At 59.0% G+C, this 14,775-nt stretch overlaps 3 protein-coding genes across 4 annotated transcripts; 1 reads left to right on the top strand and 2 right to left on the bottom strand.

The window, feature by feature from the left end:
- Positions 1–467: 467 nt before the first annotated feature.
- On the top strand, positions 468–2,936 carry MISP3 (MISP family member 3). 2 transcript variants are annotated; one of them, XM_047097467.1, is made up of 3 exons: positions 468–1,700; positions 2,223–2,296; positions 2,572–2,936. In XM_047097467.1, the coding sequence occupies exons 1-3, from the start codon at positions 1,133–1,135 to the stop codon at positions 2,587–2,589; spliced, it is 660 nt and encodes a 219-aa protein (XP_046953423.1). In that variant the 5' UTR covers positions 468–1,132; the 3' UTR covers positions 2,590–2,936. The 2 variants fall into 2 exon arrangements, with proteins under 2 accessions (XP_046953423.1, XP_046953422.1); XM_047097466.1 differs by having other exon boundaries at positions 2,223–2,936.
- Positions 2,937–7,408: 4,472 nt separating this feature from the next.
- CUNH19orf67 (chromosome unknown C19orf67 homolog) lies at positions 7,409–10,167 on the bottom strand. The gene is made up of 6 exons (XM_047097362.1): positions 9,833–10,167; positions 9,032–9,176; positions 8,809–8,909; positions 8,537–8,722; positions 8,057–8,191; positions 7,409–7,583 (listed from the first exon to the last, which is right to left on the bottom strand). The coding sequence occupies exons 1-6, from the start codon at positions 10,165–10,167 to the stop codon at positions 7,409–7,411; spliced, it is 1,077 nt and encodes a 358-aa protein (XP_046953318.1).
- A 1,282-nt stretch (positions 10,168–11,449) lies between these two features.
- On the bottom strand, positions 11,450–14,511 carry SAMD1 (sterile alpha motif domain containing 1). The gene is made up of 5 exons (XM_047096977.1): positions 13,375–14,511; positions 12,643–12,937; positions 12,455–12,551; positions 12,245–12,356; positions 11,450–12,144 (listed from the first exon to the last, which is right to left on the bottom strand). Exons 1-5 carry the CDS (start codon positions 14,326–14,328, stop codon positions 11,986–11,988), a joined length of 1,617 nt encoding a protein of 538 aa, XP_046952933.1. The 5' UTR covers positions 14,329–14,511; the 3' UTR covers positions 11,450–11,985.
- Positions 14,512–14,775: the final 264 nt, after the last annotated feature.

Consider the following 14,775-nt stretch of genomic DNA (forward strand, 5'->3'; position numbering starts at 1 on the left):
CGAGCGGCGGATACACCTCTCGGAAGAAGCCTGTGGAGCCCAGGCACTGGGCGGGGGAGCTTGCGACGCGCCATGAGAGGGCTCCTGGCGCCCCCTTCAGTCTGAGCTGTGCGCTGCAGGGGTGGAACGTGGATGGACAGCCCGGGGGCCAGGGGCGTTGCTGCCCGCTGGTCTGGGCGGGGCTAGCAAGGCTTCGGAAAGATGGCTTTGGAGCACACCGGCACCAGAAAGCCGGCCCAGGACAGAGTTGGGGTCAAGCCTCCCGGGAATGCCGGGGACGTGAGGGCGAAAAGGTGCCAGGGTGGCGCCCCGTTAGTGGAACGGCACCCAGACTTGTCCCCCAGCCGGCGGGCCAAGTCTAGGGAAGCCCTCCTACGAGAAGTCTGGTGCCCTGAGCTGACCTGAGGCGCGTCAGTGAACCAAATGCAGTGCCCTGCCGGGGCGCCCCCGCCCCGAGGGCGGGGCCAGGGCGGGGCCCAAGTCTTTCCTGCAGGTGCAGGGGGCGGTGCCCGGCCCTGTCCCCGGGGGCTGTTCTCGGAGGCCAGGGGCGGGTCAGAGAAGCGGCTGAGGTAGGCGACGCCTTAGAACCCGCGGGCGGTGACTATGCCACAGGTGCTGCGCAGGGCACCGTGTCTCAGCTCTGAGCATCAAAACTCCGGCTCTGGAAACTAAGGCTTCCGAACTGCTCCCAACCCTGGACACCGAGGCCCCCGGGCCGGAGAGCGGAGCCCTGGGGTCGTCCGAAGCTCGGGGCCCCGAGCCCCCCGGGTCAGACATCGAAGTCCCGGGGCCTGCCGCAGAGCAGGACGCCGACGTACCCAGGCCAAGAGGCAAGGTCTCCGTGCTCTTCGCGGAGCAGGGCGCGGAGACCCCTGAGCGAGAGAGTGAAGTCCTTGGGCCATCAGCGGGGCTGGACACAGAACGCCCCGGGCCATCCGCAGCTGGGGGTTTTGAGAGTCTCGAGACAGGCGACGACAACCCCGAGCCGTCTGAAGCACGAAGCGCGGGGGTCCCGAAGCACTGTCCTCTTCAGTGTCCCGAGACCTCCTCCTCGGGGTCAGACTCGGAAGCCCCCCTGCTGCTTTTTCTACTGCGCCCCGAGACCCCCCAACCGGTCCCCGGGAAGCCGCTCATGGAGACGCCCATCGAGCGAGAAATCCGCCGCAGCTGCGAACGCGAGGAGAGCCTGCGCCGGAGCCGGGGCCTGAGCCCAGGCCGCGCCGGCCGAGAACTCGTCGAGCTGCGCGTGCGACCGGTGCTCAGCCTGCCGGGCCCGGGCCCCGCGCTCCCGCGCGCCTTGGAGCGCGCGCGGGCGGGCGCGCAAATGCAGCGAGACATCGAGCGGGAGGCCCACCGTCAGGCGGCGCTGGCGCGTCCCGCGGCCCCAGAGCAGTGCGCCCGGCCGCCGCCGCAGCCGCTGGGCGAGCTCAAGCGATTCTTTGAGACCGCCGCGGGACGCGGCTCCTCGCCGGCGGAGGAAGGCGGCGCGGGCCCGCAGGGGCTGCCGGATCCCGGAGGCCGGCCTCGCTTGGCCGTGCAAGGCCGGTGCCCGGTGCTGGCCCGTGCCCCGCCGCGGGTCGCGCCGTCGCTGCTGGAGCAGGAGGTGCGCGAGGTGCATGAGCGCGAACGGGAGCTGCAGCGCCAGAGGCTCAGCGTCTACGGCACCGCTGAGTTCAAGGAGCCCGCGCCGAGCCTCACGGGTAAGCCACGCGCGCCCCCACTCTGGGGACTCTCAGGGCTCCAGCCGCCCTCACCAACTGCCCAACTCCAGTAGCCTCTCTTCTGGCACTTAGGGTACCTCCTTGGGGCTCCCAGACTCCTGGGGCCCTCTCTCAACTCTCCGTTCACTGCCCCACCCCTTTAGGGCTGCTCTCTCTCTCTGTGCTCCACGCCCTACTCTGAATGGTCGACTCCTGGATACATGTCACCTAGGCTTTGGGTGGGAGGAAGGCAGGAGGATTCTAGATGTCTTTATCGGATTCCAGGGAACCTGCCTGGGTTCTGACACTCCTGGATGCTCCCTGTGAATTTGCGGGTTTCCACCTCCCCATTCTGGGTTCGCCTCCCTCCTTCAGGTTGCTCCCTCCTCCCGAATGGAGGCCTCCATGGGAAGGAGGGTAAACGCCTGTGTGTTTAAGGGGCGCGGCCGGTCTCCTTGGTGCTGGCCGCCTCCAGCTGGTGACAGGAGGGGCAACCCCCGCTGAGTGCCCCTTCCCCCGCAGCGAGCAGGGGCGACGGAAAGCTGGCGGTGATCTGGCCTCCCCGCAGAAAGGCATCGGAGAACGGCTTGGAGCAGGTGGGAGCCCTTTCCCCCCCCCCCTTCCCTCAAGCGCAAGTCGCTCTTCCCTCACCTCTCCTCCCCGGGGCGTCAGGATGCTGGTCCACGGGAAGTGTACCCCCGCGCCCCCTGGGAAGTTACTCTGGGCTAGGACACAAAGTTCTGGACACGGCCAGGGGGTGACGAGGATGCCATAGTCCTGGGAACCAAGCTGCCCCACCCTGTGCATGAGTGTCACTCCCACAGTGCCCGGGTCTCTGAGGTCGGCCTTCTGTCTGGCCTCCTCTCCCCAGGAGGAGCGGAAGCCTTGAGGTTCCAGTAGGTTGGGACACCCTGCCAGAGGTAACACGCACATCAGAGGAAACTGGTAGGGGCGCCAGGGAGTGCCCTCCGAATCCGCCGAAGGCCTGGAGAGGGTCAGCAGTCTGCTGTGGGGAAGATGAAATCGACCAGCTCCTCTTTGCGAAATTGACCATTCTCTTCTATAAAACTATTAGTCCACGTTGGGAAACACCACCACTGTCAATCCTGCCGGTGAAACTGTCCAGCCCTTCTCCGCCTAACTGCGAACTGAACTGGCCTCTGCCTCCGGCCTTTACCGTTCAAGTAAATGCCTCGGCTACCCTCACTCCCCAATAAAGCCCCTTCTTTCTGGGCAGTGCAGGCTGTTTTCCTCTGGGTCCTCTTACTTTGGGCTGGGGCGGGAGCGCGTTTGGCGGAAGAAGGCCTGAGGAAACCACAGGAGGTGCCAGCCGGAGTATGGAATGTGCCCTTATCGCCCAGTTCGGGGCTGCTAGTCTCCCCCGGCCCGGCCCGGGTCCTGGTGCCCCCTGGCGGCGCGGGCGCGAACTTGCGGTGTTCGGACAAACTGGCTCATGCCCTCCCTTTTTCCAGACTTCTTCAACATTTATTGTGCCAGTGCCAATGGTATTCCCGGGAGCTGGGCGCTGGCTAGACAGAGGTGATAAGAGGTTGTTCCTGATTTGGGGACGTAAGCAATACCTACAAAAAAAAGGGGGGGGGTGGTGGCGGTGAGGGTACAAACTTCTTCGCAGGGCATACAAAGCCATTTATGATCTGTCCAGCTGTTGCAAACCTCCCATGCGTGTAGACCCCAGACAAATATTAAGGAGAGAAATGGGGTATGCTGGGAAATGCCTTGTTTCAACGCGCAGGTAAGTGTTCCTCCATATCCGTAGTGAGTGAGCTTCTGATTTCCAAAAGCAAGGGGGAAACCTAGCCTTTAAAAGAGAAATCTCGGGGTGCCTAAGTGGCTCAGTCAGTTGAGCACCCGTGGCTTGATTTCGGCTCAGGTCATGATCCCAGGATCATGGGACCAAGGTCTCCCTGCTTCCCCTGCCCCTGCTGAGCTCTTCAGTGAGTGTGGAGCCTGCTTAAGATTCTCTCTCCCTCCCTCCCTCTCTCCCCCTCCCCCTCTGCCCATCTTCCTGGCTCGCATGCCCTCTCTCTCTTAAAAAAAAAAAAAAGAGGGGTGCCTGGTGGCTCAGTCGGTTAAGCATCTGACCCTTGTTTTTGGTTCAGGTTATGATCTCACAGTTTGTGACACTGAGCCCCACATCAGGCTCTGTGCTGGCAGTGCAGAGCCTGCTTGGGATTCTCTCTCTCTCCCTCTCTTTCTGCTCCTCCTCCACTCATGCTGTCTCTTTCTCAAAATAAATACATAAACTTAAAAAAATTTTAAAAATTTTTTAATGTTTATTTTGAGAGAGAGAGAGAGAGCTAGAGCACAAGTGGGGGAGGGACAGAGAGAGAGAGGGAGACGCAGAATCTGAAGCCGGCTTCAGGCTCTGAGCTGTCCGCACACAGTTGATGCGGGCATCGAACTTGTGAACCATGAGATCATGACCTGAGCCAAAGTTAGTCGCTCAACCGACTGAGCCACCCAAATAAATAAACTTAAAAAAATGTTTTATTTATTTTTGAGAGAGACAGTGTAAGCACGGGAGGGTCAGAGAGAGAGGGGGGAACAGAGGATCTGAAGTGGGCTCTGTGCTGACAGCAGACAGCCTGATGTGGGGCTCAGTCTCACAGACTGTGAGATCACTACCTAAGCCGAAGTCGGATGCTTAACCGACTGAGCCACCAAATGCCCCTAAATAAGTAAACTTTAAAAAAAAGAGAAAGAAAGAAATCTACTGAACTTTAAATGTGACTACTCAGAAACATTTTCAAATGGGGTGTGGGGCACAGGCATGTTAATAAGCAAAGCCTGTTTATAGTAGAGCTTGTAGCTGTCAATTGCCAAGCCCTCCATAATTTCCCTCCCAAGCCAGGGGGCTCAGGCCCCTCCCCCCGATGGAGTTCAAGAGTTTGTGGACACCCTAAGTTGAAAAAGTGTATCGTTGCAGTTATATTCTGTGGTTTTAGGGTATCAGCTTCTTAGGGGTGCACTGAGACCCAGAAAAGACCCAGGAATGATTTAGAATCGTTGTTTAAACTCTTGGATTTGTCCAACACTGTATGCCCTGGGTCTAGCAACAGACTTGATCCTACATAGGACAAGTAGCTAATGAAGAACTAAAGAATGCTCACACAGCATTGCACCCCGAGAGCAGCTCAGCCCAAGAAGGAACCACACCCCATCCCATCATCACCACACTGAGCACATGCTTGATGGTGACTCTCAAAGGTCTGGAGAGAAAAAGAGCCAGTGCTGCCAGGGTGGGAAATGGAAACACCCAGAGCACATTAAAAAAAAAAAAAAATTATTTTTTGGTGGGGGCGGCCAACGAGAGAAGAAAAGAGAGAATTTCAAGCAGGCTCTGCACTGTCAGTAAAGAGCTGGACATAGGGCTGGAACTCACGAACTGCAAGATCATGACCTGAGCTGAAATCAAGAGTCACAGGCTCAACTGACTGAGCCACCCGGGGGGCCCAGCATCTGTATTTGTTAAAGCTCTACGGGTGCTTTCCACATGGAGCCAAGTTTGAGGATCATCATGTAGATGTAGGCCAGCAGTCCTCAAAGTGTAGTGCCTGGACCGGCAGCATCAGGATGGCTTGGGATTTTGTCAACAAACACACATTCTTGAGTCCCACCCCAGACTTAAAAATCAAACCTTCCACATGATTCCACACTCAAGTTGGAGAATCATGCGTATAGATAGTTCCTGAGCGACAGGATCCAGGAAATCAGGCCTGTTTCTTTCCTCTCCCAGCACCTCGCACCAGAAACCTTTAATGTTTATTTATTTTTGAGAGAGACAGAGAGAGAGCACGAACTTAAGCAGGGGAGGGCAGAGAGGGAGACAGAATCTGAAGAAGGCTCCAGGCTGCGAGCTGTCAGCATGGAGCCCGACGTGGGGCTCGAACTCACGGACTGAGAGATCCTGACCTGCGCGCAAGTTGGATGCTTAACCGACTAAGCCACCCAGGTGCCCCCAGAAGCCTTTAGTCTTAAGTGGCCTGTGGATTTGTCTTAAGGGAGACAGTCTCAAGCTATGTGTGGCTGGTCTGAACTGAAATATGCTGTATGAAATACCAGATTGCAAAAACTCAGTACCCCCAAAAGGGAAATATCTCATTCATAGTTTCTCGCATAGATTATAGGTTGAAATAATATTTTGGATATGTTGGGTTCAATAAAAATATCACTAAAATTAACCTGACCTTATTTTTTTTTTTACCTCATTTTTAATTTTTATTATTTTGAGACACAGAGAGGGAGACAGAATCTCAAGCAGAGCCCCATGAGGGGCTCAAACTCAAGAATGGTGAGATCATAACCTGAGTGGAAGAGTTGGCTGCTTAACGGACTAAGCCACTCAGGCGTCCCTTTACCTCATTTTTCATATGTGGTTACTAGAAAGTTTGAAATTACATGTGATTTGCGTTTTTGGCTCAATTTAAACTTCTATTTAATTAAGCTAGAGTCTTACAGTGTATGTCACTCACAGGCATACTAACTTAAATCAGTATTAGGCAGCTTCAGAATCCCCTTGAACTCATTCAGACCAAAAAATCTTTGATGAAATCAGAAATTGTCACCAGAAGCTGTCTCCCCCCGCCACCCCCCAAAGATAAAAGGTTTTGGCGTCCAGTCTTGATTCATTTTACCTCTCACGTCCGTTTTTGTCATCTTAAACTGGTGCTTACAATACTATGTGCCTTTGTGCCTGGGCGTTTTAGGTAAGCGAGTGCTTTGCTCAAAAGCATAAATGCTAGGTCTCTCCTCCGACGACTCCAAAAACGTTACCAGGAATGAAAAGGCAGCCCCTACGGGGGTAACTGGCAGATGAGTGACACCCGGGTCAGGAATGACACCCTTCCCTTCGCAAGGGACCAGCTGTAATCAGAAAGACCCTGTTCAGGATGGAGCTCCGCCACTCGCGCGCTGTAGCTTTCGAAGAGGTGAGTTCACTTCTCTCAACCCGTGACTCCTTTCCAGTCCAAGGTTGGAGTGGAGCTTAGAGATCCCAAGCTGGAGTTCCTTACGGCTTTCCCATCCCGCGCGCGCCCCGGACACCCCGCGAAGTAAGATGACCTGCCCACTCCATGACCCAAAAGCTGGAAGAGGAAGATTTGACTCCGGCCTTTAGGAAAGTAATCACGGGCCCTTTGCTGATGCACGTCGGGAAATATAGTCTCTTCGGTAAAGGGAAGTCACTTCCGGGTCAAAATATGAGAGTGGGCGTGGCCCCGGGGTCCCTTCCCCCATTGGGCGTTGAATTTCCCGGCTACCCAAAACTTGAGGTTTTCTGGGTTCCGGTTGTTGACAGGCACTGCTACTTCCCTTTTAGCTTCATATGCGCCTCTGCGCATGCCTTGAGAGCTGGTCCGCCAGTCAGGGGACTTTCGTTTTGTTTCAAAGACTACATTTCCCAGAAGGCCGCGCAGGTGGGCGGGGCCTCCTCGCCCCAAGGGGTGGGGCGCGGCGCACCGAGCGGACGCCGAGCCTGTGACCTCTTTCTTTCTTTTATTTAACGCAAAACTGGTGTGTCCCCGCGCAGGGCTCCGCGGCCAGGTCGGACCCGGTGCGAACGGGCCAGCTTGGCCTGGCCCCTTGGAAGGCGAGGCCGAGGTGCACTAGGAGAACGAGTGAGCCCCTCCCCTGCTCCCTCTCCTGGAGTTTGGAACTGTCAGGCTCCGGCTCCCATTCTCTCTCCAGGTTCAAGACCCCTGCGCGGCCCACGCCGCGGGCCCCGCCGCGCTCGGGGGACGGGCCGGGCCTGACTGGCCCGTGAGGATCTGCACCAGCAGGTCGGTGGCCAGCATGTGCGAGGGCTCCTCGAAGCCGATGGTCAGCAGTTGCTGGTAGTCCCCAGGAGGCTGCGGGCACAAGATCCTGGGGGCAGGGACAGACAGGCCGGGACGTGAGCGCCCCCAGCTTCTGGGGAACCCCTCCCCTCCGAGTGAGAAGCCGGTGGCTGAAAGAGGCTTTGTTTCAGCTGGGGGGTGAGAAAAACCCTGGGGGGGGGGAGTGCTTTTCTTGTTGCTGAGAAGCCTAGAGCTAATGGCTCTGGGAGGTTGAACAACTCTAGCCCTGACCTGGCCTATCACCCAGTTAAACTTAGCTGTGTGCCCTTGGGCAGGTAACTTAACTTCTCTGAGCACCTGTTTTTTCTTTGTAAAATGGGGCCTGTAGTATAGACCTCAATGGGTTGTGACACAAGTCTGCATAAAGCACTTTTCAGGGCACAATAAAATGCTCTCCTTATTACCAAGGGAAACAATGTGGGGGGAAGTGGATGGTCTTTGGTGAGGTTCTGCCCCTCCCTCCAGGGCCCAAGCCCACCTTGCCATTGTCCTAGTTCTTACCACGAATAAAGGTCATCCTCAGCTGGTCCTAGCGGCACCCATCGGCCAATGGACCACAGCTTCTGGATCTGGGGGCATGAATTGGCTGGACTCTTGCCTGTGTCTTCCCATGTATCTCGATAGCACAGGAAGTAGCTGGGAGGGGAGGAGGGTATTAATTAAGAATGAGCAGTTTCCTTCTTCAGTTGAGGGCTTTGATTGGGGGGGGGGGCGTGAGGTGGAAACTCATCACAATTTGCCCTCAAGTTCTCAGGTAGGGATGTGGCTCCAGACGGAGGCCTTTTCTCCTTGCCAGCCTACTTTTAGGATGAGGACTTTTTAAATGGGAGGGTGAATTTTTTTTAAAAAGTGGGGATGGCCTTTCAAAGATCTTTGGTTTCCCGCCGGGCTTTCCATGCTTTGGTGGTGGTGGTGGTTCAGAGGCCCACACTGGCATTCTGCACGGAGAGGGGAGAACTTTCATTCTCTCAGGGGACTCACTAATCCACGCGGGAATCTTGCCCCCGGCCGCTGGGCTCTGGGGCGGTTTCCAGATTCCAGCGCATCTTCTTATAGAGGTATCGGGGGAAGCGGCTGGCGGTGTAAGCGGCTGGGGCACAGTATCTGAAGATGGACACCTCGTGGGACGGGCTGATGGAGAACCTTCCGCAGAAGAAACAGGAGATACTGGCAGGAGACAGGACGGTGGGAAATGAGGCTGGGCTCTGGACGCCACCCTCTCCCCACCCCACTCCAGTCTCCTACCCTTTTACCTTAGGGGGTCGGTCTCCTCCAGGTCCACAAACCCAAAGGAGGCATACATGAGGACCAGCTGTTCTAGGCGCAGGGTCAGCTGTTGGGAGATCTCCAACAGCTGCATGGAAGAGGGGGCATAATGAGATTAGCTGGCCTGCCCGCATTGCCCTCCCCCCACCATTTCCCAACCCCAAGGAATGAAGAAAGGGGCACAGGGTCTAGAAAAACTGCTCCACACACCCCCTTTCGGACCAGCTCCTGCAGGACTCCATAGATGGGAGGCACACTCCTCGCGGCTGCCTCCAGGTAAAGAAAGTAGGGCTCACACATCTGTAAGAAGGTGGGCATGGCCTTTGCCAGCTGTTCCTTCTGCACTCGGTCCCTGCTAAAGAGAGAAAGGGGCCTTTGCCTGGGGTCCCTCATTCCCCACTCACTGGCAACCAGTCTTCCTGGCCTGGAACCCCTATAACAAAATCCCCCTGCGCCAGGACTTTCTCAGAGTATCTCCCGGGACCATTTGCATCAAAGCCATTTGGAACACTTGTTAAGGTGCTGACACCTGAATTCTACAACTGACTTTTCACTCAAAATGTCCTGTAGGGTGGAGCCCAGAAATCTAGGGTTTCAACAGCCTCCCAGAAGATTCCAATGGATACTGAATTGTGAGAATTACAGTCTCTTCTCCCCTGGGCTGGGAATCACATTATCCTTTGGGGTCCCACGCTGGTAGCCAGAGGGCCAAGTCTGGCACAGATTGGTTTTGTTTAGCCTGCCCAGGGTTCAAAATATAAGCCAACAGTTAAAAACTAGGAGAACCGTCCTCGTGAATTGGCAACCCCTGGGGGCCGCGTAATAGCAGGCCCTCCCTAACCCCAAATTTCTACACAGTCCTTATCACTCTTCGAAATTGGGTCCTCAACTAGCTTCATTTACTGTCTCTGGCTCCTAATGCTTTTGAGTTTGCGAACCTAGCGTGCGTTGCCTATCCTGTTGCTCTCCTCAATCTCATTCCGAGGGACCTAGGACCCCACCCAGCACCACCTGTAAAGTAAGTAGCTCTGGAAATCATCTGCCTTCTTGAGCAGGTAGCGGAGCTGTTCGGTGATGGGGCTGAACATGGTGTCCAAGGGTAGGCGAGGAGGGGCGGGCCCTGGGCCCGGGGCCAGAGGCTCGGGGGAAGGAGTAGCGGTAGAGGCCTCGGGGAGCTGTCCCTGGACGTCCTCCGGTTCCGCCTCGGGTGGGTCCCCAGGTCCGCCAGGGGACGCCAACCAGGAGGGATCTCCGCAGGGCTGTGCCCCAGGTTCCAAGTCGTCCGCGGGCGGTGTTTCCCCACGGCCGGGGGGGAGCGGCTCCACGAACCACTGCTCGGTAGCCATCGTGGGGCCGCAGGAGGGGAACGCAGCTCTTTAAGCCGCCGCCGCCGCTCTCGTTGGCCGCGGGTTTGACCCCGCCCCGGGAACCTCGGACTTGCCGGGACTGGGAGCGCGGCCCCCTCCAACTCGCCCCTGCCTCGACCTCTCGGTCGGGGCGGCGCCGCGCGGAGGGAGTTCGCCTCGTTTGAATTTCAACACGCAGGAGGGGCGCGCCGCTCCGGTCCGCGGTGCGCGCCCGCGGGGCCCCGCGCAAACGCGCGCTCCCGGAACCTGGCTTGGGGGACGCGTCCGAGGGGGGCGACCTGGGCCGGTCCTGGCGCGGCCACGTCCCGGGGTGTGGCTGGGGGGGCCAGCGCCTTTCTCGCTCCTAAGCCGTTTCCTGGGGAGGAGGGGTCTTTACCGAGCGTCCAAACTCGGGGCGCAGGTACATAAAGGGAGGAAGCCCCGGCCTCGAGAAGTCTCTCTCTGGCTCCAGAATCTGTATATTAAAAAACAAAAAAAAAAACCAACCCCAAAACACAACTCTAATGGAGTTGAGAAACTGCATTAGAACTTAGTGGGGATTGGGATATCAGTGGCTGCTTTCTACGGATAACAATCCTAAAAATCTTCACTTGGAAAAACGTGCGTGTTCCATGGTCTCATCCCTTCTGTTCCTCTTACTGGTGAGGACCGGTGAAGCCTGGAGACCCTACCATGGGCCCAAGACAGACCCCTGCCCCCAATAGTTATAGACTGGATTCTTGGTGGCTTGCAAAGGCTGACTACATACGGCTATAAAGCTAAATACACTAATTACATTTAAAAAGACTCTGGGTAAAGAACTCAGACAGGTGTCTGACCCCACCCTGTGTGACCCTGAGCAAGCATCTTTGCTGTGCTGAGCCAGTTGCCTCTTCTGGAAAGTGGGTTTTTATGAGCTCTCTGCCTCACTGGGCTGGGGAGAGAACAACCGAGAAAATGCTCATAAAGCCTAGTTAACTGCTGGTCACTCAACAAGTATTTGAGCACCTACTGTGTGCCAGAGCACTGTTCTGAGCATGGGGAGAGGATGGCACCTGATCTCCTGGAGCACTTCATGTTCTAGCTGGCTGTGAGGCAGCCCCATGTCCTACCTGGCTTCCTCCTCCAACAACTCTGTGTTAACCTAGACTCTCCCCGGAGAGCCTCCCCCCCCAGCCCCCCCCCCCCCCCCGTTTGCTCTTCACCCCCCTCCCCCACTCCATTCATGAAGTGAACGCCTGGCATTTTTTTTTTAAAACTTTATTTAAAAAACCTTCGGTGCAATATTAAAAAGCAATACGGCCAGCTGGAGCGACAACCAACAGAAAGAAAGAGGGTTAGGGAAGACCCAGGGACCCCACCCCGGCTATTCCCAGAGGCTGGAGGCCAGGGGCAGACCGGGATGGGGCGTGGGTGGTGGGGGAGAGAGGAAAGGCCACCCACCAAAATGAACAGGCAGAACAAAACATTTATATAGGAAACATCTGGCTGAACTGAAGAGGACCTAGGGGAGATGGGAAGCCCCCATTTTTTTTTTTTTCCAAAAATGTCCTAGACTTGGGGGGGGGGAGGTTGGCTTCCTGGGGTGAAATGAGCAGGCCCTGTTCTCACCCCACACTCCTCTATCATGGAGTACAGGATGTGCTGGGGGCCAAATGTATGTATGCTGGGGAAACACAGGGAAGAGAGTAGGGAGGAACACCCCCTCACTGGAATCTGTTAGGAGGGCTGAGAGCGTCCCCATCCAGCTCCTGGACTCTGGGGGTTTCGGGTGAGATGGGGGCTGGAATGGGTTGGGGCAGGGGAGAGGCTGGGTGCTCAGCCTAGAAAGCCATCGGGGTCGTCATCCTCAAAGTGGCCTTGCTGCAGCACCTTGATGTGGTGCTCGTAGATTTTCAGGGCTGGGCCCAGGCGGATGGACAGGCCAGTCAGCACATCTGTGCGCTGCATGAGCAGCAAAGACTTGCCATCGATTTCCTGGGTGGGACAGACAGACAGAGTCAGAGCAGATCCCCCTTCCCCCCCACCACTGAGGCCCTGGGATAGAGAGGGGGTACATTGAGGGTTGGGAACTCACCTGCTCTTGGAAAGCTGTTGCCTGCTCGGGGAAGCCGGCCTCAGTGAAGTACTCGACCACGTCCATCACTGTCCACTCCACAGGGTCAGCCGGCTTCTCTTTGCGCCCAGAACTGTGGCAGAACAAGGGGAACCAGTGAGTAGCGATACTCCTCTGGTTCTATTACACGTCGGTAGGCAACACGCCCATGGCTCAAATACCCCAACTTACGGACAGCCAAAGGGGGTCCCATCAGCCCCAGGGAGGGCTGGTTTTCCTGGGGGCAAAGGCACAGGGGACGGGGAGTCTGGCCCAGTGGCAGCAGAGGCTGGGAAAGAAAAAGCATATGCCTGTGGCTTTGTCTTGGGGCTCAGTTCCTCCCCATCAGGCAACCTTCCCCAACTCAGAGAGATCCTTACCTGATCCCCCTTCCTTATTCATGGCTGCCATGGAGAACACTTGGCGGGTACCACTGCCTGGTGCTGGCCCCCGGCCCTCATCCTGGCCCTGGAGGGGTCCACAGGGTGTCCACTCCTTGACCCTCTCCTTGGCACTCTGAGGGCCTCGCTCGCCATTAAGCTGGTGGTGCTGGGCACCTGCTGGACGGTCACCCTCCGGCACTTCGGATCCCTCTGACACATCGTCTTCATCATCTTCATCTTCATCATCATCTTCCTCTTCTTCCTTCTCAAGCACCCGCTCTTCTCCACCTCTCTGGTGCCAGGGAGAGAAGCAGGAAAAGGTTAGTGGCTGTTCTGGCCTTTCGCCCAGTCCCTGTGATCCAGGATCGAGGGGTGTGCTTACCACCCACCTTTAATATCAACACGGACTAACTTTTACGCATTCAGTCCGTGCCACGCTCTGTGTTAATAAAGCCCTTAGTAGCCAAATCTCACTAAACTCGCTCAACAACCTCAAGGGGTCGCTACTGCTATTAAGTCGCGTTGTACAAGCAGAGGAAACTGAGGCTCGGGAAGATTAAGTCACTTGCCAAGGTCACCACGGGCCGAACCCGCAGGGAAGACGCGAAAAGCCAAGGCCGCCCGCCACCCGGTTCCTCCCGGGACTCGCGCCCCACCACCAACTTCGCCCGCACCTGCCTACAGCGCGGCACCCACCCCCCCACCCCGCCCTTTCCCCGGCGCGCTCACCTTGCTCCGCGACGCGCGGGCGCTGGCGGCCGGCGGCGCCCGTCCGGGCCTGTCCCCGCGGGGCAGTGCGAGCGCTCCGAGGCGGGTGCGCTCCAGGCGGCCCCGCGCTGCCGCCTCTTCCTCCAGCAACCCCTGCACGCGGCCGCGGGTCAGGCGACCGCCGGCGCCGCCGCTGCCCCCGAGGTAGCGCACGACTTCCCGCAGGCTCACGGGCCGCGCCGGGCCGCCGGCCCGCGCCGCGCCCCCCTCCGGCGGCTGCTGTGGCTGCGGCGGCGGCGGCTGCTGCTGCTGTGGCGGCGCCGGCGGCTGTGGCGGCGGCGGCAGCGGCGGCTCCCGGGCGGCGACGGCGGGCGGGGGGGCGCGGCGCGGGCCGGCCGGGGGCGCCACTGCCGGAGGAGCGGCGGGCGCGGGCGGCGGCGCGGCCAGGGGCGCGGCCCGCTGCGCGCGGGGGCCCGGCTGCGCGGGGCCGGGCGAGGGGGGCGCTGTGGCGGCGGCAGCGGCGGCCGCGCGGGGCGCCCGGGCCGGGGCGGCGGCGGCGACGGGCGCGGGCGGTGGCGGCGGGGCGGGCGTGGGCGGCGGCGCGGCGGCGGCGGCGGCTGGGCCCCCGCGGGGGGCGCGCGGCGGGGCCGGCGGGGTGGCTCCGCGCCGGGGCGGCTGGACGCGCGCCGCGTTGCGGTACGAGATGCTCCCCTTGTAGCTGACCCGGAGCACGGCGCGCTGCTGGATCAGTTTCTCGAGCTCGGCGCGCGTGCGCTCCGGCTCCGGGCCGTGCCGCCGCCGCACCATCCGGCAGATGCGCTCCAGGTCCGGCCGCGCCTTGCGCGAGCGCAGCGAGTCGATGGTGTCCAGGATCCACTCTTGGTAGTGCGGGGAAGCGGCGGACGACGAGGCAGCGGCCGCCGTGGTGGCGGCCGCCGCCGTCTCCGGCGGGGGTAGGGCCGGGGGCCCCGCCATGCCTCCCGCCCGGCCCGGCTGCACCGTGCGCGCTGCCTCCCTCCCAGCGCGGCGCCCCCCTCTCCGGCTCCCCTCCCTCCGCCGCTGCCCGCCTCCTCCGCCTCCCCCCCCGGGGGGCGCAGCGCCTCGGCGGAGCGGCGGCGGCGCTGCTGTTTCTTTGCAAAAAAAAAAAAAAAAAAAAAAAAAAGCGAGAGAGAGGGAGCGAGAGAGAGAAAAAACAGTGAGAGAGAAAGAAAAGAGAGAAAAAAATATGCACACACTCACTCACTCGCACGCACGCACACACAGACCCGCTTCTGCTGGGCGCGCGCGGGGCCGGGGATGCGAGGAGGGAGGAGGGGAGCGCGGCGCGGCCGGCCCCTCCCCGCCGCCGCCGCCGCCGCACGCGCGCCCTGCGCCCGGGACACTCCGGCCCCCCTTCCTTCCCTCCCTCCCTCCTCCCCGCCG

This window comes from Lynx rufus, unplaced genomic scaffold (genome assembly GCF_022079265.1).
Source record: "Lynx rufus isolate CCGP_SWC_20201006 ecotype Redwood Valley unplaced genomic scaffold, mLynRuf1.p SCAF_4, whole genome shotgun sequence".
In the NCBI taxonomy this organism is placed as follows: Eukaryota; Metazoa; Chordata; class Mammalia; order Carnivora; family Felidae; genus Lynx; species Lynx rufus.

Bases quoted from the DNA above. Each gene is read 5' to 3' on its own strand.
- MISP3 (XM_047097466.1), top strand. From the start codon at position 1,133: ATGGAGACGCCCATCGAGCGAGAAATCCGCCGCAGCTGCGAACGCGAG. The intron at 1,701-2,222 runs GTAAGCCACGCG...CTTCCCCCGCAG, and splicing joins GCCCGCGCCGAGCCTCACGG to CGAGCAGGGGCGACGGAAAG.
- CUNH19orf67 (XM_047097362.1), bottom strand. From the start codon at position 10,167: ATGGCTACCGAGCAGTGGTTCGTGGAGCCGCTCCCCCCCGGCCGTGGG. The intron at 9,177-9,832 runs GTGGTGCTGGGT...TTCTCTCTTTAG, and splicing joins CAGAGCTACTTACTTTACAG to CAGGGACCGAGTGCAGAAGG. The intron at 8,723-8,808 runs GTAAAAGGGTAG...GTCTCCTGCCAG, and splicing joins GAGGAGACCGACCCCCTAAG to TATCTCCTGTTTCTTCTGCG.
- SAMD1 (XM_047096977.1), bottom strand. From the start codon at position 14,328: ATGGCGGGGCCCCCGGCCCTACCCCCGCCGGAGACGGCGGCGGCCGCC. The intron at 12,938-13,374 runs GTGAGCGCGCCG...CCCTGGCACCAG, and splicing joins CCCGCGCGTCGCGGAGCAAG to AGAGGTGGAGAAGAGCGGGT. The intron at 12,357-12,454 runs GTAAGTTGGGGT...GTTCTGCCACAG, and splicing joins GGGACCCCCTTTGGCTGTCC to TTCTGGGCGCAAAGAGAAGC.